Source organism: Phoxinus phoxinus, assembly GCF_949152265.1.
Source record: "Phoxinus phoxinus genome assembly, chromosome: 6".
Lineage (NCBI taxonomy): Eukaryota > Metazoa > Chordata > Actinopteri > Cypriniformes > Leuciscidae > Phoxinus > Phoxinus phoxinus.
The window spans coordinates 631,687-654,324 of record NC_136881.1 but is presented as its reverse complement, the minus strand read 5'-3'; the positions used below and the strand labels follow the sequence as shown (position 1 = coordinate 654,324).

At 42.1% G+C, this 22,638-nt stretch overlaps 1 protein-coding gene across 2 annotated transcripts in view; it reads left to right on the top strand.

Annotated features, from left to right (window-relative positions):
- The window catches only part of adprhl1 (ADP-ribosylhydrolase like 1), a 24,767-nt gene extending 4,008 nt beyond the window's left edge, over positions 1–20,759 (top strand). The window contains exons 3-7 of one of the 2 annotated variants that reach the window (XM_079616771.1): positions 1–72; positions 781–921; positions 18,410–18,534; positions 19,173–19,305; positions 19,885–20,759. The exon at positions 1–72 is cut by the window's left edge and continues 54 nt beyond it. In XM_079616771.1, coding sequence (XP_079472897.1) covers positions 1–72; positions 781–921; positions 18,410–18,534; positions 19,173–19,305; positions 19,885–20,042 — 629 coding nt within the window. In that variant the 3' untranslated portion in view covers positions 20,043–20,759. The remainder of the gene's footprint in view (positions 73–780; positions 922–18,409; positions 18,535–19,172; positions 19,306–19,884) is intronic. The other variant, XM_079616772.1, reaches the window with a different exon arrangement.
- Positions 20,760–22,638: the final 1,879 nt, after the last annotated feature.

The following is a 22,638-nucleotide window of genomic DNA, read 5'->3' as shown; positions in this document are numbered from 1 at the left end:
AGCCGGAGCGGCTGGACAGTCTGGTGGAAGTGAGCATAGAGACGGGCCGGATGACCCACAACCACCCCATAGGTGAGCGGCGCTGGGAGCGCTGGGGTTCTGATGATTACGATTCCTATCGATTCCAATTAGAAAAAAAAAAAACTCCTGAGTTATCATTCACATTTAGTCTTATTGCAAAAGATTTAATTGTATCTGAATATCATGAGCAGAAATCAACAGGCTAAAGAACACTTACACAAGGAACGTTTGCCTGTGGTTTAAAGACACCATAGAAAACAACTATAGCCGAACTCATATAAACTTCAAGCGTTATTGAAGACAAGTTAACACTCAGTAATTAAAGAATAAATAAAACATTAGCGATCACAGCGGGTGTAGACACAACTGGACAAAGACACGATTGAAATAAACAGTGCTTTAAGATTTTCAGGTACAGAAACTGTAATCAAATGTAAAATAACACTGCACTTTATTAATAAAATATACATTAATATAGTTACTGAAGTTATTGAGGCAAGAACGAGTGAATTTTCTCTTGTCTTCTGTTGATTGATTAGTGTTATTATAGAGACGGCAGCAGGAATATTAGTGCTGTCACTTTAAGAGCTGCTCAATATACTGTAGTTACTCACGCCTGCACTGAACACAGTGAGTCAAAGCTCACAAAGGAATCGAAATAGGTGAGCATGCATGATCTCACGAGGACCAGCGTCCTTTACTGGTGTGTGTGTGTGTGTGTGTGTGTGTGTGTGTGTGTGTGTGTGTGTGTGTGCGCAGGGTTCCTGGGTTCTCTCTGCACGGCTCTCTTCGCTTCATTCGCTATCCAGGGCAAACCTCTGCAGAGCTGGGGTCGCGACCTCTTGACCCTCATTCCCAAAGCCGAGGAATACTGCCGGAAGACCATCCGACACATGGCGGGTGAGACCGCGCAAGAACAACACGGCAAAGTCTTGATCAGTGTTGGGGAAAGTTAGTTTTAAAAGTAATGCATTACAATATTGCGTTACACCCAAAAAAGTAACTAATTGTGTTACTTAGCTACTTTTTATAAAAAGTAATGCATTACATTACATTTGTGTTACTTTTTCTCACCTGGGGCTGGTCTTGCTTGTTTGTTTTTTACAAAAATAAATAAAAATATAGCTGCAAGCAGCGATTACGGGCCCAAGCCGGTGGCACCGCCACCCTGGTGCCTTTAGTTACACTAAAGGCACCGGGCTGGCGCTGCCACCGGCTTGGGCCCTCCATCGCTGCTTGCAGCTATATTTATTTATATATATATATATATATATATATATATATATATATAAAAAGCCGCCACCCCGTTGCCTTTCGGGTTCCTGTGCACGACGGGCAATAACGTAACCCCGCTTTGACTGTCGAGAAGAAGTCTGCTTTAGAGCTTGCATCAGTGTGAGTCTTTCTGCTCCCCTCCAAACACACACAGAAAAGGGGGGGGCTGTCTGTGTGTGTGCCCTCCCTCCCTCCCTCACACACACACACACACACAGAGAATGGCAGGGGGAACTCTGTCAGAGAGAGACAAAACCACATTCAAACCAAAATATCTGACTTCCTGTTGGTCGGAGCTAATGACTGTAAATGAGAAAGTTGTCCGGATCGATAAGCACAATATACAGACCGAGTTTTGTGACTGTAGGTAAAAATAACCCACCCACTTTAGTCAAAAGTATCTTGAAAGTAACACACTTCCTGCTGCCAGTTGGTGGCGCTATAACTTTGACTCACAATAGTCACATCCATGTGATCGCCCTCTTACAACAAACACACTGCTGAAGTTTCATCAAGATCAATAAATGTATGAAGACGTTATAACACATTGTGTTTTTCTTTTCTCGCCATAACTTCGTTTCCTCGCCACGGCCAAACCGTTCGAGATATCAAAAATCCGTCCGCAATTTAGCGTCCTCAATGTCTTGACTTCATGCTGACCGAGTTTGGTGGCGATAGGATAATTTTTCTTGGACGAGTATATCAAATTCCAGGGGCATGCATTTTCATACAGCCCATAATAGCCGACTTCCTGTTGGACTGGCGTAAAACTTAGAGCACGAAAGTTGTTCGGCCCGATTAAATCTATATGTGTACCGAGTTTCATATTATTACATGCAAACGTGTTTGATATATGGACCAAGTTTTTCGGACCACGTTCAAGGGGGCGCTGTTGAGCTCCCCTGCCACGCCCGGGTACCAGCTTCAGCCCAGCCCTGATGGCCGCAGGTTCTGACCTGTGTGCAAAGTTTCAAGAGTTTTCGAGCACGTTAAGTATCCCAAAAGTGCCCGAGAAGTCCCACACAGCAGAGAAAGGGTTAAAATAAAGCCCCCCCTCCTCTCTCACACACACAGACACTGAGAGAGACTGGCAAAATTCCCATCAAATCACATTCAAACCAAAATATCTGACTTCCTGTTGGTCGGAGCTAATGACTGTAAATTAGAAAGTTGTCCGGCTCGGGGAGATAAATATAAATACCGATTTTTGTTACTGTAGGTAAAACTAATACCCCATTTTTGACTAAAGGTGGCGCTACTGAGCCCCTCCACCGCGCCCGTTTCTGAAACTTCACACATGCCTAGTACCTAATAAATCTGATATGCATGTTGAGTTTCATGCAATTTGAAGCATGTTAAGAGCCTCAAATGCACCCAAAAAGAATATAAAAGTTTAAAGCGTTGCCATGGCAACAGTATTTAAGATATCAATAATTCTTTCACATGTCTACATCTGCCGTGTGTTTACATTATACACATAAAGTTTGAAGCAAATCGGGTAAAAATAAGAGGGTGAATTCAAAGCATTTTGAAAGTGACACACTTCCTGCTGCCAGTTGGTGGCGCTATAACTTTGACTCACAATAGTCACATCCATGTGATCGGCCTCTTACAACGAACACACTGCTGAAGTTTCATCAAGATCAATTAATGTATGAGGATGTTATAACACACTTCCTGTTTCCAATATTCGCCATAAATTTGTTTCCTCGCCACGGCCAAAGCGTTCGAGATATCAAAAATCCCCTGGCAATTTTTCATCCTCCATGTCTTGACTTCATGCACACCGAGTTTCGTGGTGATTGGTTGAATCGTCTAGGAGGAGTATTTTAAATTCCATTGCATGTGTTTTTTAAACTACGCCAAATAGCCGACTTCCTGTTGGGCTGGGGTAAAAAGTCAGAGCACGAAGGATATATGAATCGATGAGATCTATAAGTGTACCGAGTTTCATATTATTCCACGCAAGCGTGTTTGATTTATGGACCAAGTTTTCGGACCGCGTTCCAGGGGGTGCTGTCGAGCCCTCCTGCCACGCCCGGGTATCAGCTTCAGTCCAGCTCTAATGGCCGCGGGTTCTGACATTTGTGCAAAGTTTCAAGAGTTTTTGAGCACGTTAAGGCCCCCAAAAGTGCCCAAAAGGTAGTAATATAATAATAATAATAATAATAAATAATAAATATAGCTGCAAGCAGCGATTACGGGCCCAAGCCGGTGGCACCGCCACCCTGGTGCCTTTAGTTACACTAAAGGCACCGGGCTGGCGCTGCCACCGGCTTGGGCCCTCCATCGCTGCTTGCAGCTATATTTATTTATATATATATATATATATATATATATATATATATATATATATATATAAAAAGCCGCCACCCCGTTGCCTTTCGGGTTCCTGTGCACGACGGGCAATAACGTAACCCCGCTTTGACTGTCGAGAAGAAGTCTGCTTTAGAGCTTGCATCAGTGTGAGTCTTTCTGCTCCCCTCCAAACACACACAGAAAAGGGGGGGGGCTGTCTGTGTGTGTGCCCTCCCTCCCTCCCCACACACACACACACACACACACACACACACACAGAGAATGGCAGGGGGAACTCTGTCAGAGAGAGACAAAACCACATTCAAACCAAAATATCTGACTTCCTGTTGGTCGGAGCTAATGACTGTAAATGAGAAAGTTGTCCGGATCGATAAGCACAATTTACATACCGAGTTTTGTGACTGTAGGTAAAAATAACCCACCCACTTTAGTCAAAAGTATCTTGAAAGTAACACACTTCCTGCTGCCAGTTGGTGGCGCTATAACTTTGACTCACAATAGTCACATCCATGTGATTGCCCTCTTACAACAAACACACTGCTGAAGTTTCATCAAGATCAATAAATGTATGAAGACGTTATAACACATTGTGTTTTTCTTTTCTCGCCATAACTTCGTTTCCTCGCCACGGCCAAACCGTTCGAGATATCAAAAATCCGTCCGCAATTTACCGTCCTCAATGTCTTGACTTCATGCTGACCGAGTTTGGTGGCGATAGGATAATTTTTCTTGGACGAGTATATCAAATTCCAGGGGCATGCATTTTCATACAGCCCATAATAGCCGACTTCCTGTTGGACTGGCGTAAAACTTAGAGCACGAAAGTTGTTCGGCCCGATTAAATCTATATGTGTACCGAGTTTCATATTATTACATGCAAACGTGTTTGATATATGGACCAAGTTTTTCGGACCACGTTCAAGGGGGCGCTGTTGAGCTCCCCTGCCACGCCCGGGTACCAGCTTCAGCCCAGCCCTGATGGCCGCAGGTTCTGACCTGTGTGCAAAGTTTCAAGAGTTTTCGAGCACGTTAAGGGCCCCAAAAGTGCCCGAGAAGTCCCACACAGCAGAGAAAGGGTTAAAATAAAGCCCCCCTCCTCTCTCACACACACAGACACTGAGAGAGACTGGCAAAATTCCCATCAAATCACATTCAAACCAAAATATCTGACTTCCTGTTGGTCGGAGCTAATGACTGTAAATTAGAAAGTTGTCCGGCTCGGGGAGATAAATATAGATACCGATTTTTGTTACTGTAGGTAAAACTAATACCCCATTTTTGACTAAAGGTGGCGCTACTGAGCCCCTCCACCGCGCCCGTTTCTGAAACTTCACACATACCTAGTACCTAATAAATCTGATATGCATGTTGAGTTTCATGCAATTTGAAGCATGTTAAGAGCCTCAAATGCACCCAAAAAGAATATACCAGTTTAAAGCGTTGCCATGGCAACAGTATTTAAGATATCAATAATTCTTTCACAGGTCTACATCTGCCGTGTGTTTACATTATACACATAAAGTTTGAAGCAAATCGGGTAAAAATAAGAGGGTGAATTCAAAGCATTTTGAAAGTGACACACTTCCTGCTGCCAGTTGGTGGCGCTATAACTTTGACTCACAATAGTCACATCCATGTGATCGGCCTCTTACAACGAACACACTGCTGAAGTTTCATCAAGATCAATTAATGTATGAGAATGTTATAACACACTTCCTGTTTCCAATATTCGCCATAAATTCGTTTCCTCGCCACGGCCAAACCGTTCGAGATATCAAAAATCCCCTCGCAATTTTTCATCCTCCATGTCTTGACTTCATGCACACCGAGTTTCGTGGTGATTGGTTGAATCGTCTAGGAGGAGTATTTTAAATTCCATTGCATGTGTTTTTTAAACTACGCCAAATAGCCGACTTCCTGTTGGGCTGGGGTAAAAAGTCAGAGCACGAAGGATATATGAACCGATGAGATCTATAAGTGTACCGAGTTTCATATTATTACACGCAAGCGTGTTTGATTTATGGACCAAGTTTTCGGACCGCGTTCCAGGGGGCGCTGTCGAGCCCCCCTGCCACGCCCGGGTCCCAGCTTCAGTCCGGCTCTAATGGCCGCGGGTTCTGACATTTGTGCAAAGTTTCAAGAGTTTTTGAGCACGTTAAGGCCCCCAAAAGTGCCCAAAAGGTAGTAATATAATAATAATAATAAATAATAAAATATAGCTGCAAGCAGCGATTACGGGCCCAAGCCGGTGGCACCGCCACCCTGGTGCCTTTAGTTACACTAAAGGCACCGGGCTGGCGCTGCCACCGGCTTGGGCCCTCCATCGCTGCTTGCAGCTATATTTATTTATATATATATATATATATATATATATATATATATATATAAAGCCGCCACCCCGTTGCCTTTCGGGTTCCTGTGCACGACGGGCAATAACGTAACCCCGCTTTGACTGTCGAGAAGAAGTCTGCTTTAGAGCTTGTATCAGTGTGAGTCTTTCTGCTCCCCTCCAAACACACACAGAAAAGGGGGGGCTGTCTGTGTGTGTGCCCTCCCTCCCTCCTTCCCCCCCTCCATCCCCCCCACCCCCCCACCCCCACCCACACACACACACACACACACAGAGAATGGCAGGGGGAACTCTTTCAGAGAGAGACAAAACCACATTCAAACCAAAATATCTGACTTCCTGTTGGTCGGAGCTAATGACTGTAAATGAGAAAGTTGTCCGGATCGATAAGCACAATATACAGACCGAGTTTTGTGACTGTAGGTAAAAATAACCCCCCCACTTTAGTCAAAAGTATCTTGAAAGTAACACACTTCCTGCTGCCAGTTGGTGGCGCTATAACTTTGTCTCACAATAGTCACATCCATGTGATCGCCCTCTTTCAACAAACACACTGCTGAAGTTTCATCAAGATCAATAAATGTATGAAGACGTTATAACACATTGTGTTTTTCTTTTCTCGCCATAACTTCGTTTCCTCGCCACGGCCAAACCGTTCGAGATATCAAAAATCCGTCCGCAATTTAGCGTCCTCAATGTCTTTACTTCATGCTGACCGAGTTTGGTGGCGATAGGATCATTTTTCTTGGAGGAGTATATAAAATTCCAGGGGGATTCGTTTTTAAACAACCCATAATAGCCGACTTCCTGTTGGACTGGCGTAAAACTTAGAGCACGAAAGTTGTTCGGCCCGATTAAATCTATATGTGTACCGAGTTTCATATTATTACATGCAAACGTGTTTGATATATGGACCAAGTTTTCGGACCACGTTCAAGGGGGCGCTGTTGAGCTACCCTGCCACGCCCGGGTACCAGCTTCAGGCCGGCCCTGATGGCCGCAGGTTCTGACCTGTGTGCAAAGTTTCAAGAGTTTTCGAGCACGTTAAGGGCCCCAAAAGTGCCCGAGAAGTCCCACACAGCAGAGAAAGGGTTAAAATAAAGCCCCCCTCCTCTCTCACACACACAGACACTGAGAGAGACTGGCAAAATTCCCATCAAATCACATTCAAACCAAAATATCTGACTTCCTGTTGGTCGGAGCTAATGACTGTAAATTAGAAAGTTGTCCGGCTCGAGGAGAACAATATCCATACTGATTTTTGTTACTGTAGGTAAAACTAATACCCCATTTTTGACTAAAGGTGGCGCTACTGAGCCCCTCACCACGCCCGTTTCTGAAACGTTGCACGTATCTACTAGCTTAAAAATGTAATGTGTCTGTCGAGTTTCATCCAATTTCAAGCATGCTAAGAGTCTCAAAAACATCAGAAAAAAATATTAAAGTTTGATGCGTTGCCATGGCAACAGTATTTAAGATATCAATAATCCTTTCACAGGTCCACATCTGCCGTGTGTTTACATTATACAGATGAAGTTTGAAGCAAATCGGGTAAAAATAAGAGGGTGATTTTAAAGCATTTTGAAAGTGACACATTTCCTGCTGCCAGTTGGTGGCGCTATAACGTTGACTCACAATAGTCACATCCATGTGATCGGCCTCTTACAGCGAACACACTGCTGAAGTTTCATCAAGATCAGTTAATGTATGCAGAAGTTATAACACACTTCCTGTTTCCAATATTCGCCATAAATTTGTTTCCTCGCCACGGCCAAACTGTTCGAGATATCAAAAATCCCCTGGCAATTTATCATCCTCCATGTCTTGACTTCATGCACACCGAGTTTCGTGGTGATTGGTTGAATTTTCTAGGAGGAGTATTTTAAATTCCATTGCATGTGTTTTTTAAACTACGCCAAATAGCCGACTTCCTGTTGGGCTGGCGTAAAAAGTAAAAGCACGAAGGATATATGAACCGATGAGATCTATAAGTGTACCGAGTTTCATATTATTACACGCAAGCGTGTTTGATTTATGGACCAAGATTTCGGACCCCGTTCCAGGGGGCGCTGTCGAGCCCCCCTGCCACGCCCGGGTACCAGCTTCAGTCCGGCTCGAATGGCCGCGGGTTCTGACATTTGTGCAAAGTTTCAAGAGTTTTTGAGCACGTTAAGGCCCCCAAAAGTGCCCGAATAGTCGTAAGAAAAATAATAATAATAATAATAATAATAATAATAATAATAATAATCCGAAGGAAAACAATAGGGCCTTCGCCTTTTCAAGGCTTGGGCCCTAATAAATAATAATCCTAAGAAAAACAATAGGGCCTTCGCCTTTTCAAGGCTTGGGCCCTAATAATAAAGAAGAATAATCCGAAGGAAAACAATAGGGCCTTCGCCTTTTCAAGGCTTGGGCCCTAAATATAGCTGCAAGCAGCGATTACGGGCCCAAGCCGGTGGCACCGCCACCCTGGTGCCTTTAGTTACACTAAAGGCACCGGGGTGGCGGTGCCCCCGGCTTGGGCCCTCCATCGCTGCTTGCAGCTATATTTATATATATATATATATATATATATATATATATATATATATATATATATATATATATATGGGTCAGTGACGTTTTAGAATTTCAAAACAGTAAAAAAATAAAAATGAAAGGACAAATTAAATATAGCATTTTTTGTGTAAATCTATGTGTATATTTTTTGTTTTTATTAGTGCCCTTTATAAAAAATAACAATATATGACATTTTAATGTGTTTCTTTGTATACAGTCCTTGAAAATGTCATAAGGTAAAACGAAGTGATTTTTAGAAATAAATTAAATTTGATATTCATGACAGTTAAATTCAACCATGAATGTAATAGTTGATCTGTAAGTATTCTATAACAAGTTGCAAAATGTAAACACCTACACCACAAATACTAAATATTTTGTTTTTTAACAACTTCAGCATGTCATCTATGGACATTTGTTCTATTTTTTTAAAAGAAATTAGTCAAAAATGCCTTGATGTTATATATATATGTATATCATACTAGCTCTCCTCCATTATTTTCATGAACCATGTAAACAAACAAAGTATTTTTATTTATTTTAAAATGCAATGTTTTACCATATGACATATTTTGTTTTACCGTATGACATAGTACAATTTCAATGTTTCATTGCATTTTTAATGTAATAAATACATGTAGGCCAATTTAAAATGATTTCAAAGAAACACAAGGCATCTCAAGTTTCTTTATTAAGTTTCAACCTTTTATTAACAGTAGAATATATTTACCAACACATGAATATTTCTTTTAGTCAACTCAACTCTCTTTCAGTACAAGGAACACATAGGACGTGCTATATGTAATACATGACAATATCATTCAGATTTACAACAGTGAGATAACTTGTGAAAAAATCAGTTTTTAACATTTAGTTTAAAAAGAACAGTAAGGGTTCATGGGAGTTTGCCCAGCCAATCCACATGTGCTTTGTGGATTTGGAGAAGGCATTCGACTGTGTCCCTCGAGGCGGCCTGTGGAGGGTGCTCCGGGAGTATGGGGTCCGGGGTCCTTTGCTAAGGGCTGTCCGGTCCCTGTACGACCGAAGCAGGAGCTTGGTTCGCATTGCCGGCAGTAAGTCAGACTTCTTCCCGGTGCATGTTGGACTCCGGCAGGGCTGCCCTTTGTCGCCGGTTCTGTTCATAATTTTTATGGACAGAGTTTCTAGGCGCAGCCAGGGGCCGGAGGGTGTTGGTTCGGGGACCATACGATTTCGTCTCTGCTCTTTGCGGATGATGTTGTCGTGTTGGCCCCATCAGACCAGGACCTTCAGCATGCACTGGGACGGTTTGCAGCCAATTGTGTGAAGCGGCTGGGATGAGAATCAGCGCCTCCGAGGCCATGGTCCTCAGTCGGTAAAGGGTGGCTTGCTCCTTTCAGGTTGGTGGAGAGTTCCTGCCTCAAGTGGAGGAGTTCAAGTATCTTGGGTTCTTGTTCACGAGTGAGGGAAGGATGGAACGGGAGATTGACAGACGGATCGGTGCAGCTTCTGCAGTAATGCGGTCGGTGTACCGGTCTGTCGTCTCGATTTACCGGTCAATCTACGTTCCTACTCTCACCTATGGTCATGAGCTGTGGGTCATGACCGAAAGGACAAGATCCCGGATACAGGCGGCCGAAATGAGCTTTCTCCGCAGAGTGGCTGGGCGATCCCTCAGAGATCGGGTGAGGAGCTCGGTCACTCAGGAGGAGCTCAGAGTAGAGCCGCTGCTCCTCCACATCGAGAGGGGTCAGCTGAGGTGGCTCGAGGATCTGTTCCCACCGGGAGGAGACCCCGGGGAAGACCTAGGACACGCTGGAGAGACTATGTCATCATATACTCTCACAGTTATACCTTTCCCTCCTCTTGGCTAGGTTCTCCTCTCTAGATGCAGGATCTGCCCTTAGCTTTGCACGGAAATGTGCACCCCTCTCCTTACTAGAAAGAGACATCTGTAATAATGTGAAAAAATGCTTAAAATAGGCAGAAATATATTATATATGTTAATATTAATTCATATTAGTTGTACAAACTATATATGTGATATAACAATTAAGAAATAACTAAATAATTCAGTTAAATGCTCTGTGTCATATGGTATAACAACATGTCATACGGTAAAATCGTTTGTCTGTATGACATTTTTTGTTTGCCCTTATGACAGTTTCATGCTTTGTCATTTATAACAGGCAGTTGCTTGGCCACCTCCTTCCACCTTTACCATTAACCTTGACTTTTAAACTTTATATTTCACCTGTAAATCAATATTTTTTCACATTTTAAATGTATTAAACCCTTTTTTGACGTTTGACCATATGACACCCAAATCTGTGACACATGGTAACACTTGGAAAAGGTGAAATTACCTCAAATGTAGGAGCAAAATCTTAAACTTACCTTCAACTTGGCTGGTCTTCAGGGGGTCCTCTGAGTGATGTCATCCAATGTCACATGACTTAAGTCATTAATATTCAGTTCCAAAATGGCTTCTAAACTTTGTTTTACCATATGACATAGAGAAAATGTGTCTTTGCGGAACAATTTGTTTTAGATACTAATGACATTTCTTAAAGGTCTATCTTACTGATAGTTTAATATGCTTTTCTTAAGACTTGAAAAAATATGCCAAATGAAAAATGTTATCATTTTGAAACATTTTTAATCATTTTAAATGCAATTGTCTTAAATAACTTTAAGTGAATTCCGTTTGACCGTATGACATTTGACCACATTAATAGTCTAAAAGTTACCTATTTTTGAAATTTTCACACAATTATGAACAGTGAGGAGGACAAATGATGTGAGATTAAAACATATATATAATTTTAAACCTATTTTATATAAATATATAATATTTATTGCTCCTGGAAGTGCAAATCAGTGCGGCACGTCACTGACCCATATATAAAGCCGCCACCCCGTTGCCTTTCGGGTTCCTGTGCACGACGGGCAATAACGTAACCCGCTTTGACTGTCGAGAGGGCAATATAGCCCTATGTATCACTCGATTTTGTTTAACCAAATGTTTTTTTACCAAAATATGTTATTTATCTGATTCATCCAACCCTATACTGCACTCTTTTACTAATACTATATTATATTTCATAGTTTTCATGTCTTGACCTCAAACTTTTTGCTTATTTTTAAGTTACACATAATACATTGATTGAAAAAGAAACTCAAACTTTTTGTTTATGGTAATATTATTTGATACAGAAAGAAATAAGTGAGACTGTGGGAGTGAGGGGAGGATAATGACAGCCAAAGGGAGACAGAGACAGAGACAGATAACTTTTGAAACTAAAAAAAATGACATCCTAACTTTGATAATGTTTAAATATTAAAAATGTAGCATATCATTAATTGAAATTAGTGTACTTTAAAACACTTGTTTAAAATAAAAAACACATTTATACATAGTATAAAACACTAGATGGCACAATTGTTCATAGTCTTTCTGCTCCCCTCCCCACACACACAGACAGGGGGGCTGACTGTGTGTGTGTGTGTGCCCTCCCTCCCCTCCCCACACAGACACACACACACAGACACACACACACAGACACACACACACACACACAGAATGGCTGGGGGAACTCTGTCAGAGAGAGGCAGAGAGAGACAAAACCACATTCAAACCAAAATATCTGACTTCCTGTTGGTCGGAGCTAATGACTGTAAATCAGAAAGTTGTCCGGCTCGATGTGCACAATATACATACCAAGTTTTGTGACTGTAGGTAAAACTAACCCCCCCACTTTTGTCAAAAGTAACACACTTCCTGCAGCCAGTTGGTGGCGCTATGACTTTGACTCACATTAGTTACATCCATGTGATCGCTCTCTTACAACAAACACGCTACTGAAGTTTCATCAAGATCAATTAATGTATGAAGACGTTATTACACATCGTGTTTCTCTTTTCTCGCCATAATTTCGTTTCCTCGCCACGGCCAAACTGTTCGAGATATAAAAAATCCGTCAGCAATTTAGTATCCTCAATGTCTTGACGTCATGCTGAGTTTGGTTGCGATTGGATGAATTTTCTAGAAAGAGTGTTTCAAATTCCAGGGGCATGCGTTTTCATACCACCCACAATAGCCGACTTCCTGTTTGGGCTGGCGTAAAACTTAGAGCACGAAAGTTGTTCGGCCCGATGAGATCTAAATGTGTACCGAGTTTCATATTATTACATGCAAGCGTGTTTGATATACGGACAAGTGTTTGAATCCCATTCCAGGGGGCGCTGTCGAGCCCCCCTGCCACGCCCGGGTACCAGCTTCAGCCCGGCCGGGGGTTCTAACCTGTGTGCAAAATTTCAAGAGTTTTCGAGCACGTTAAGGGCCCCAAAAGTGCCCGAGATTTTGCACACAGCAGAGAAAGGGTTAAACTAAACTAGCCCCCCTCCTCACACACTCACACACACACACATACACAGATCCCCCCTCCCCTCCCCACCCCACACAGACAGACACACACACACAGAATAGCAGAGAGACAGAGAGAGACACAATTCACATTCAAACCACAATATCTGACTTTCTGTTGGTCGGAGCTAATGACTGTAAATTAGAAAGTTGTTCGGCTTGATAATATCAATATACACGCTGAGTTTTGTAACTGTAGGTAAAACTATAACTAAGTTATAACACTTTATGCATCCTTTTTTAATCATAAATTCGTTTCCTCGCCACGGCCAAACCGTTCGAGATATCAAAAATCCGTTCGCAATTTAGCATCCTCCATGTCTTGACTTCATGCACACCGAGTTTCGTGGTCATCGGATGAATTCTCTGGGAGAAGTGTTTCAAATGCCAGAACATGCGTTTCCATACAGCCCATAATAGCCGACTTCCTGTTGGACTGGCGTAAAACTTAGAGCACGAAAGTTGTTCGGCCCGATGAGATCTATATGTGTACCGAGTTTCATATTATTACATGCAAGCGTGTTTGATATACGGACATGTTTTTGAATCCCATTCCAGGGGGCGCTGCCGAGCCCCCCTGCCACGCCCGGGTCCCAGCTTCAGCGCGGCCCTAATGGCCGCAGGTTCTGACCTGTGTGCAAAGTTTCAAGAGTTTTTGAGCACGTTAAGGCCCCCAAAAGTGCCCAAAAGGTAGTAAAATAATAATAATAATAAAGAAGAAGAATAATAAATAATAATCCGAAGGAAAACAATAGGGCCTTCGCCTTTTCAAGGCTTGGGCCCTAATAAAGAAGAATAATCCGAAGGAAAACAATAGGGCCTTCGCCTTTTCAAGGCTTGGGCCCTAAAAATTAACAAAAAAAGTTTTTTGCAAATGTTTAGGCCCTTTCACACCAAAATTGAAATAATAAGCCCCAGGCTGAAGGAAATGCATTTTTACTCCTGTATAGGAAGAGGTAGAGTACAGTAGAGTACAGTAGAGGTAGAGTACAGTAGAGTAGAGTACAGTAGAGTACAGTAGAGTACAGTAGAGTACAGTAGAGTGCAGTAGAGTACAGTAGAGTACGGTAGAGGTAGAGTACAGTAGAGTAGAGTACAGTAGAGTACAGTAGAGTACAGTAGAGTACAGTAGAGTGCAGTAGAGTACAGTAGAGTACGGTAGAGGTAGAGTACAGTAGAGTACAGTAGAGTAGAGTACAGTAGAGTGCAGTAGAGTACAGTAGAGTACAGTAGAGTGCAGTAGAGTACAGTAGAGTACAGTAGAGGTAGAGTACAGTAGAGTGCAGTAGAGTACAGTAGAGGTAGAGTACAGTAGAGGTAGAGTACAGTAGAGTACAGTAGAGTACAGTAGAGTACAGTAGAGTGCAGTAGAGTGCAGTAGAGGTAGAGTACAGTAGAGTACAGTAGAGTAGAGTACAGTAGAGTGCAGTAGAGTACAGTAGAGTACAGTAGAGTGCAGTAGAGTACAGTAGAGTACAGTAGAGTGCAGTAGAGTACAGTAGAGTACAGTAGAGGTAGAGTACAGTAGAGTACAGTAGAGTACAGTAGAGTGCAGTAGAGTACAGTAGAGTACAGTAGAGTACAGTAGAGGTAGAGTACAGTAGAGTACAGTAGAGGTAGAGTACAGTAGAGTAGAGTACAGTAGAGTACAGTAGAGTGCAGTAGAGTGCAGTAGAGTAGAGTACAGTAGAGTACAGTAGAGTACAGTAGAGTGCAGTAGAGTGCAGTAGAGGTAGAGTACAGTAGAGTACAGTAGAGTAGAGTACAGTAGAGTACAGTAGAGTACAGTAGAGTACAGTAGAGTGCAGTAGAGTACAGTAGAGTACAGTAGAGTACAGTAGAGGTAGAGTACAGTAGAGTGCAGTAGAGTACAGTAGAGGTAGAGTGCAGTAGAGTACAGTAGAGTACAGTAGAGGTAGAGTACAGTAGAGTACAGTAGAGGTAGAGTGCAGTAGAGGTAGAGTACAGTAGAGGTAGAGTACAGTAGAGGTAGAGTGCAGTAGAGTACAGTAGAGTACAGTAGAGGTAGAGTACAGTAGAGTACAGTAGAGGTAGAGTGCAGTAGAGGTAGAGTACAGTAGAGGTAGAGTACAGTAGAGTGCAGTAGAGTACAGTAGAGGTAGAGTACAGTAGAGGTAGAGTACAGTAGAGTACAGTAGAGTGCAGTAGAGTAGAGTACAGTAGAGTACAGTAGAGGTAGAGTACAGTAGAGGTAGAGTACAGTAGAGTACAGTAGAGTACAGTAGAGTGCAGTAGAGTAGAGTACAGTAGAGTGCAGTAGAGGTAGAGTACAGTAGAGTACAGTAGAGTACAGTAGAGTGCAGTAGAGTAGAGTACAGTAGAGTGCAGTAGAGTACAGTAGAGTACAGTAGAGTGCAGTAGAGTGCAGTAGAGTACAGTAGAGGTAGGGTACAGTAGAGTACAGTAGAGGTAGAGTACAGTAGAGTAGAGTACAGTAGAGTACAGTAGAGTACAGTAGAGTAGAGTACAGTAGAGTACAGTAGAGGCAGAGTACAGTAGAGTACAGTAGAGTGCAGTAGAGTAGAGTACAGTAGAGTGCAGTAGAGTACAGTAGAGTGCAGTAGAGTGCAGTAGAGTACAGTAGAGGTAGAGTACAGTAGAGTACAGTAGAGGTAGAGTACAGTAGAGTACAGTAGAGTACAGTAGAGTACAGTAGAGTACAGTAGAGGTAGAGTGCAGTAGAGTAGAGTACAGTAGAGTGCAGTAGAGTACAGTAGAGTGCAGTAGAGGTAGAGTACAGTAGAGGTAGAGTACAGTAGAGGTAGAGTACAGTAGAGTACAGTAGAGGTAGAGTACAGTAGAGTACAGTAGAGGTAGAGTACAGTGGAGGTAGAGTACAGTAGAGTACAGTAGAGTGCAGTAGAGTACAGTAGAGGTAGAGTACAGTAGAGTAGAGTACAGTAGAGGTAGAGTACAGTAGAGTAGAGTAGAGTACAGTACAGTAGAGGTAGAGTACAGTAGAGTACAGTAGAGGTAGAGTACAGTAGAGGTAGAGTACAGTAGAGGTAGAGTACAGTAGAGTGCAGTAGAGTAGAGTACAGTAGAGTGCAGTAGAGTACAGTAGAGTGCAGTAGAGTACAGTAGAGTGCAGTAGAGTACAGTAGAGTAGAGTACAGTAGAGGTAGAGTACAGTAGAGTGCAGTAGAGGTAGAGTACAGTAGAGTACAGTAGAGTACAGTAGAGTGCAGTGCAGTAGAGTACAGTAGAGTACAGTAGAGGTAGAGTACAGTAGAGGTAGAGTACAGTAGAGTACAGTAGAGGAAGAGTACAGTAGAGGTAGAGTGCAGTAGAGTACAGTAGAGTGCAGTAGAGTACAGTAGAGTACAGTAGAGTAGAGTACAGTAGAGTGCAGTAGAGTACAGTAGAGTACGGTAGAGTACAGTAGAATACAGTAGAGTACAGTAGAGTGCAGTAGAGTAGAGTAGAGTACGGTAGAGTACGGTAGAGTACAGTAGAGTACAGTAGAATACAGTAGAATACAGTAGAGGTAGAGTGCAGTAGAGGTAGAGTACAGTAGAGGTAGAGTACAGTAGAGTACAGTAGAGGTAGAGTGCAGTAGAGGTAGAGTACAGTAGAGGTAGAGTGCAGTAGAGGTAGAGTACAGTAGAGGTAGAGTGCAGTAGAGTAGAGTACAGTAGAGGTAGAGTACAGTAGAGTGCAGTAGAGTAGAGTACAGTAGAGTGCAGTAGAGTACAGTAGAGTACAGTAGAGGTAGAGTGCAGTAGAGTACAGTAGAGTACAGTAGAGGTAGAGTACAGTAGAGTAGAGTACAGTAGAGGTAGAGTACAGTAGAGGTAGAGTACAGTAGAGTGCAGTAGAGTAGAGTACAGTAGAGTGCAGTAGAGTACAGTAGAGTACAGTAGAGGTAGAGTACAGTAGAGTAGAGTACAGTAGAGGTAGAGTACAGTAGAGTGCAGTAGAGTAGAGTACAGTAGAGTGCAGTAGAGTACAGTAGAGTACAGTAGAGTACGGTAGAGTACAGTAGAGTACGGTAGAGTACAGTAGAATACAGTAGAGGTAGAGTACAGTAGAGTGCAGTAGAGTAGAGTAGAGTACGGTAGAGTACGGTAGAGTACAGTAGAGTACAGTAGAATACAGTAGAATACAGTAGAGGTAGAGTGCAGTAGAGGTAGAGTGCAGTAGAGTACAGTAGAGGTAGAGTACAGTAGAGTGCAGTAGAGTAGAGTACAGTAGAGTGCAGTAGAGTACAGTAGAGTGCAGTAGAGTGCAGTAGAGTACAGTAGAGTACAGTAGAATACAGTAGAGGTAGAGTGCAGTAGAGGTAGAGTACAGTAGAGGTAGAGGTAGAGTGCAGTAGAGTACAGTAGAGGTAGAGTACAGTAGAGGTAGAGTACAGTAGAGTGCAGTAGAGTACAGTAGAGTACAGTAGAGTACAGTAGAGTGCAGTAGAGTACAGTAGAGTACAGTAGAGTACGGTAGAGTACGGTAGAGTGCAGTAGAGTACAGTAGAGGTAAAGTACAGTAGAGGTAGAGTACAGTAGAGTACAGTAGAGTGCAGTAGAGTACAGTAGAGTACAGTAGAGGTAGAGTACAGTAGAGGTAGAGTACAGTAGAGTACAGTAGAGTACAGTAGAGTGCAGTAGAGTACAGTAGAGTACAGTAGAGGTAGAGTACAGTAGAGGTAGAGTACAGTAGAGTGCAGTAGAGTAGAGTACAGTAGAGTGCAGTAGAGTACAGTAGAGTACAGTAGAGTGCAGTAGAGTACAGTAGAGTACAGTAGAGGTAGAGTACAGTAGAGTGCAGTAGAGTAGAGTACAGTAGAGTGCAGTAGAGGTAGAGTACAGTAGAGTGCAGTAGAGTACAGTAGAGGTAGAGTACAGTAGAGTACAGTAGAGGTAAAGTACAGTAGAGGTAGAGTACAGTAGAGTACAGTAGAGTACAGTAGAGTGCAGTAGAGTAGAGTACAGTAGAGTGCAGTAGAGTACAGTAGAGTACAGTAGAGTGCAGTAGAGTAGAGTACAGTAGAGTGCAGTAGAGTACAGTAGAGTACAGTAGAGTACAGTAGAGTGCAGTAGAGTACAGTAGAGTACAGTAGAGGTAGAGTACAGTAGAGTGCAGTAGAGTAGAGTACAGTAGAGTGCAGTAGAGTACAGTAGAGTAGAGTAGAGTACAGTAGAGGTAGAGTGCAGTAGAGTAGAGTACAGTAGAGTACAGTAGAGTACAGTAGAGTACAGTAGAGTGCAGTAGAGTACGGTAGAGTACAGTAGAGTACAGTAGAGGTAGAGTACAGTAGAGTACAGTAGAGTACAGTAGAGTACGGTAGAGTACAGTAGAGTACAGTAGAGGTAGAGTACAGTAGAGTACAGTAGAGTGCAGTAGAGTACGGTAGAGTACAGTAGAGTACAGTAGAGTGCACTAGTTACTTGAAGTAAAGTAATCTGATTACGTAACTGGAGTTCCACACAACACCGGTCTGATGAGTGTCTCCTGCTGTCCAGAATACCAGGAGAAGTGGTTTTACTTCGAGGCCAAGTGGCAGTTTTATCTGGAGGAGAGAGGAATCGAAGACGGAGAGAGCAAAGCCACGATTCCTGAGCGATACGACGCTGAAGAGACAGACAAGGTCAAACAGACACACCACATGACGTTTTTTCATAAAACTAAGATTTTTTTTGTCATAATTTACATTTTTTACAGCATAACTCATAATGTGACTATCTCATGACTTAGTATCTCATATTAGTATCTCATATTAGTATCTCATATTAGTATCTCATTGACTTTCTCATTTTCATCTCAAACATTTTGTCAGGATTTCAACTTTTTGTCATAATGACTTTTTCATCTCATATTTTGACTTTTTTCCCCTCATGAGCATGAGCATGACACTCATACTTTTGACAAATTTCAGCTTTTTTACATCATAATTTTTTAATGTTACAATTTACTTTTTTGTCTCATAAATACGACTTATATCATAATTTATAATTATTGTGTAATTTTTAAGATTTTTATCCCATAATTGTGACATGGGGCCAGTTGCATAAACTTAGTTATTATGTTAAGACAGTGTCTTAAGATCTAGTGTGACCCACAAGCAGTTAGTCAAGGGATGGTCAGTCTTACTTTTACGGCATCTAGTGATACCTAGTGATGAGCTGAGATGTTCTAGTGCTGGGGTGTGTGTGTGTGTGTGTGTGTGTGTGTGTGTGTGTGTGTTCTCAGATGCTCTAAGGCTGGTGTGTGTGTGTGTGTGTTCAGATGTACAAGCGCTGGAGTTCTGAAGGCTGTCCGGGTCGCAGGGGTCACGACGCTCCCATGATCGCGTACGACGCTCTGCTCGGCGCCGGCTCCAGCTGGGAAGAGCTCTGCAAGCGGGCCGTGTTCCACGGAGGTCAGGAGCGCCTCTAACGCCGCATGCACACCGCGCGGATAATGTTTTTTATTTAATATTTTGCATTTTTAGGGGATTTTATGGTACTAAATTATAATTGCGCTGTATTTATAATCCATTTATTCACTTTATGAGCATAGAACTGATGATTTTATTCCCAGCTTAAACTGGTAAATCTTGAGCGCTTCAGAGCGACAGACGGAAGTTTGATCTCTTTACAAACACGACACTTGCAGATTATTGCTGAAGTGAAAACAGTTTTAAAAAGTGAACAGAAATTTAAAGAAATTAAAATGTACAGAATTTTACGTATTGTTATGAAAAATGAGCAAAATACTATTTAAAATTTTGATATGAAATATGTATTTTCAGTTACTCTAAAACTGTGAGGAAATCAAATCCATAAATCTAAACAAGTTGTTTTCTAAATGTGAGCTTGATATCTCAGTAAATGAGCTTTCAGTGAGAGTGTTCGGCTGCAGTACCAAACGCTTCCACTAGAGGAAACCCGTCTCCCATTCATTTCCAATGAACGACCTAACGCTGATGTTTGAGGTTCACTGAGCTGTGATGTTGCAGGTGAGGGCAGCGCGACGGGTCTGATCGCCGGATCTCTGTTCGGTCTGCTCTACGGGATCAGTCCGGTTCCAGTCGGACTCTACCAGGATCTGGACAAGAGGGACAAACTGGAAGATCTGGGCGGACGATTACACCGAGCGGCGTCCGCAGAGAAGTAAAGGCCTGGCCTCAGTCTGTCCATCACTCCTGTATTAACACACTCAGAGTTAAACACACACTCGTGCGCTTTATGGACTCCAGCAACATGATTATATTCAACTTCCAGTGGTTGGAAAATATACAAAAGTAATAAAAGTGATCTTTCTGCATGCGGTCCCACGTGAACATTTAAAGATGAGTAGAAGGAATGATTGAGATCAGCAACATGTTACAATAATGTCATAGTTTGATCATATTAGCTCAGGTCCACTGAATCATATCTACAGATACAACTTTTGATTTCATTAATGTATTAGTAAATGCTGAAGTTAATAAGATAAATGCTTCAGAAGTATTTTCCATTGTTAGTGAATTAAACCTTAAAAGGTGATACAATCTTACAAGTGTGAGTCACCTGAGTGACAGAAGGTGGCGCCAAACTCTCCTGTGCTGTAAACTCTGACATTACTCTATTAACTGATCGGCTGGCTGCTTAAACATCATTAAATCTGATAAAATGGTTTCTCTTGTTTATTAGCATATCAAATATTTCTCATTATACCAGTTAAAGGGAGTTGATGGGAGAATGGGTGTGGTCAGAGTGGTGGTGGGCGGGGCTAGTTCAGTGATTGACACTGCTCACATTCGTTTAGAGATTAAAGATTCATTTGAAGTGTTATTTATGAGCTCTTCACTTCACTGACTCACTGAACATAAAACACTTTCCAGAGAATCTTAATTAAAGACTTTTAATTGGCTTGTCAACAACTCTAGATAATGTACACAGCCTTTCCTTTAGCTGATGATGTCACATGTATTAACCTGTTAACGTTCACCCCTGATCACAGATCTGAACCTAAATGGTTGTACTTCATGAATGATTTACTTTTAAGAAACTTTATGTGTGCAGATTATGTGTGACGGCACTTCAAAAAATGAAAGTGTAAAAGGTTGTAGAAGTTTCAGTTTACTGTAAAGCACACGCACTGAACTGAACATTTTTATTTTATACAAAATATATATTTTACAAAATAATTGCGCCTGGATTAATCACATCCCAAAAAAATTGCAGCATCATTTTAATATAATTATTACTCTATAATTTAATATTTTGACTTTTTTAAAATCTCATAATGACTTAGTATTTCATAATTTTGATTTATGTCATTTGACTTTTTATCTGACATTAATATTGACAGTAAAAAGTCACAATTGTTGTTACATACATTTTTTTTATGTTATTATTTTGACTTTTTGTATCCCATAATTTTTTCTTTAAAGCTCATTATTTTCTTTTTAGCTCATAATGACTTATCTTATCATTTTGACCTTTTATGTAATTAACTTTTTATCTCATAATGTGATTATTTTCATCTCACGACTTCTCATAATATCTACTTTTATGCCATAATTATGACTAATTGTATTATTTTGCCTTTTTTATCGCATAATGACTTAGTATCTTATCATTTTTACGTTTTATGTAAAGCAAATGCACTGAACTAAAAATTTTTTTTAATTAAAAATATAACCACTAGAAAATCAAAGCTGTATGTCTAACCAAGTTGTGTTCCAAATTTGAAGTTGATATCACAAAAATGAAGCTGCTACACGGATCAAAAGTACCGTTTTCATGGTAGTGCAAAGTTCATAACGGGTGCTTAAGCTTTAAATGGGACCTGATGATGATTACTAAGATATGTGGCTCCACAGAAACACACTTTTACTCCACAGATCTCAGAGAGACGGCTGGTCGTCCTCCGTCGTCTCGGCGCTGGACCGGCGAGCCGTGAAGCGGCTGATCCTGGATCGCTCAACACTTCCGGAGGTCAGGACGATCCTGGAGGATCTCCTGCTTTTCCAGACCCGGGATCCTCCAGCTTCTCCTCCAGCGCGAGCCGCTCCTCGCCTCTCCTGCTTCCAGCTCCTGCGCTCCAGGTTCCTGAAGAGCGATCCGAAGCCGGTGGTCTCCCGCAGACGAGAAGTGGGATCTCTGAAGAACAGAGAACCTCACATTACAGACGTAAACGGGATGAGAGCCAATTCAAGACCTGGGATGAAGAGAAAAGCCTCCCGGGTTCAGGAGGTGCTGGACAGATTTGCAGCCGCGGCGGAGAAGAAGGACGTGAAGAAACGGACGCACACGCGAAACACGAGCACGTTAAGCAGCTTCATCAAAGCGTTCGAGACTCTAAACCATTCGACACACAAGATTAAGAAACGCAACAGCAAATCAAATCATGCGCCTGATGTACTGAAGCAACACAGACGTCAAACAGGAGCACAGGACCTGAGTGAGGCCTTCAGCCCAGACATGAGCAAGAAACGCCTTAACGGAGACGCTCTGTTCTCAACTCCTGAGGTTTGGACTTACTCTACGAAATCTCTGGGAGAGACTTTAGAAACACGCACACGGATCCTTCAGGAGCCGAGAGAAGATCTGCCGCAAACCACAACCTCAGAACACAAGCAGCAACTTTCAGAACAAGAGCGTTCAGAAGAGCGTTCAGAAGAGCGTTCAGATGAGCGTTCAGAAGAGCGTTCACATTCAGAAGAGCGTTCAGAAAAGCGTTCAGAAGAGCGTTCACATTCAGAAGAGCGTTCAGAAAAGCGTTC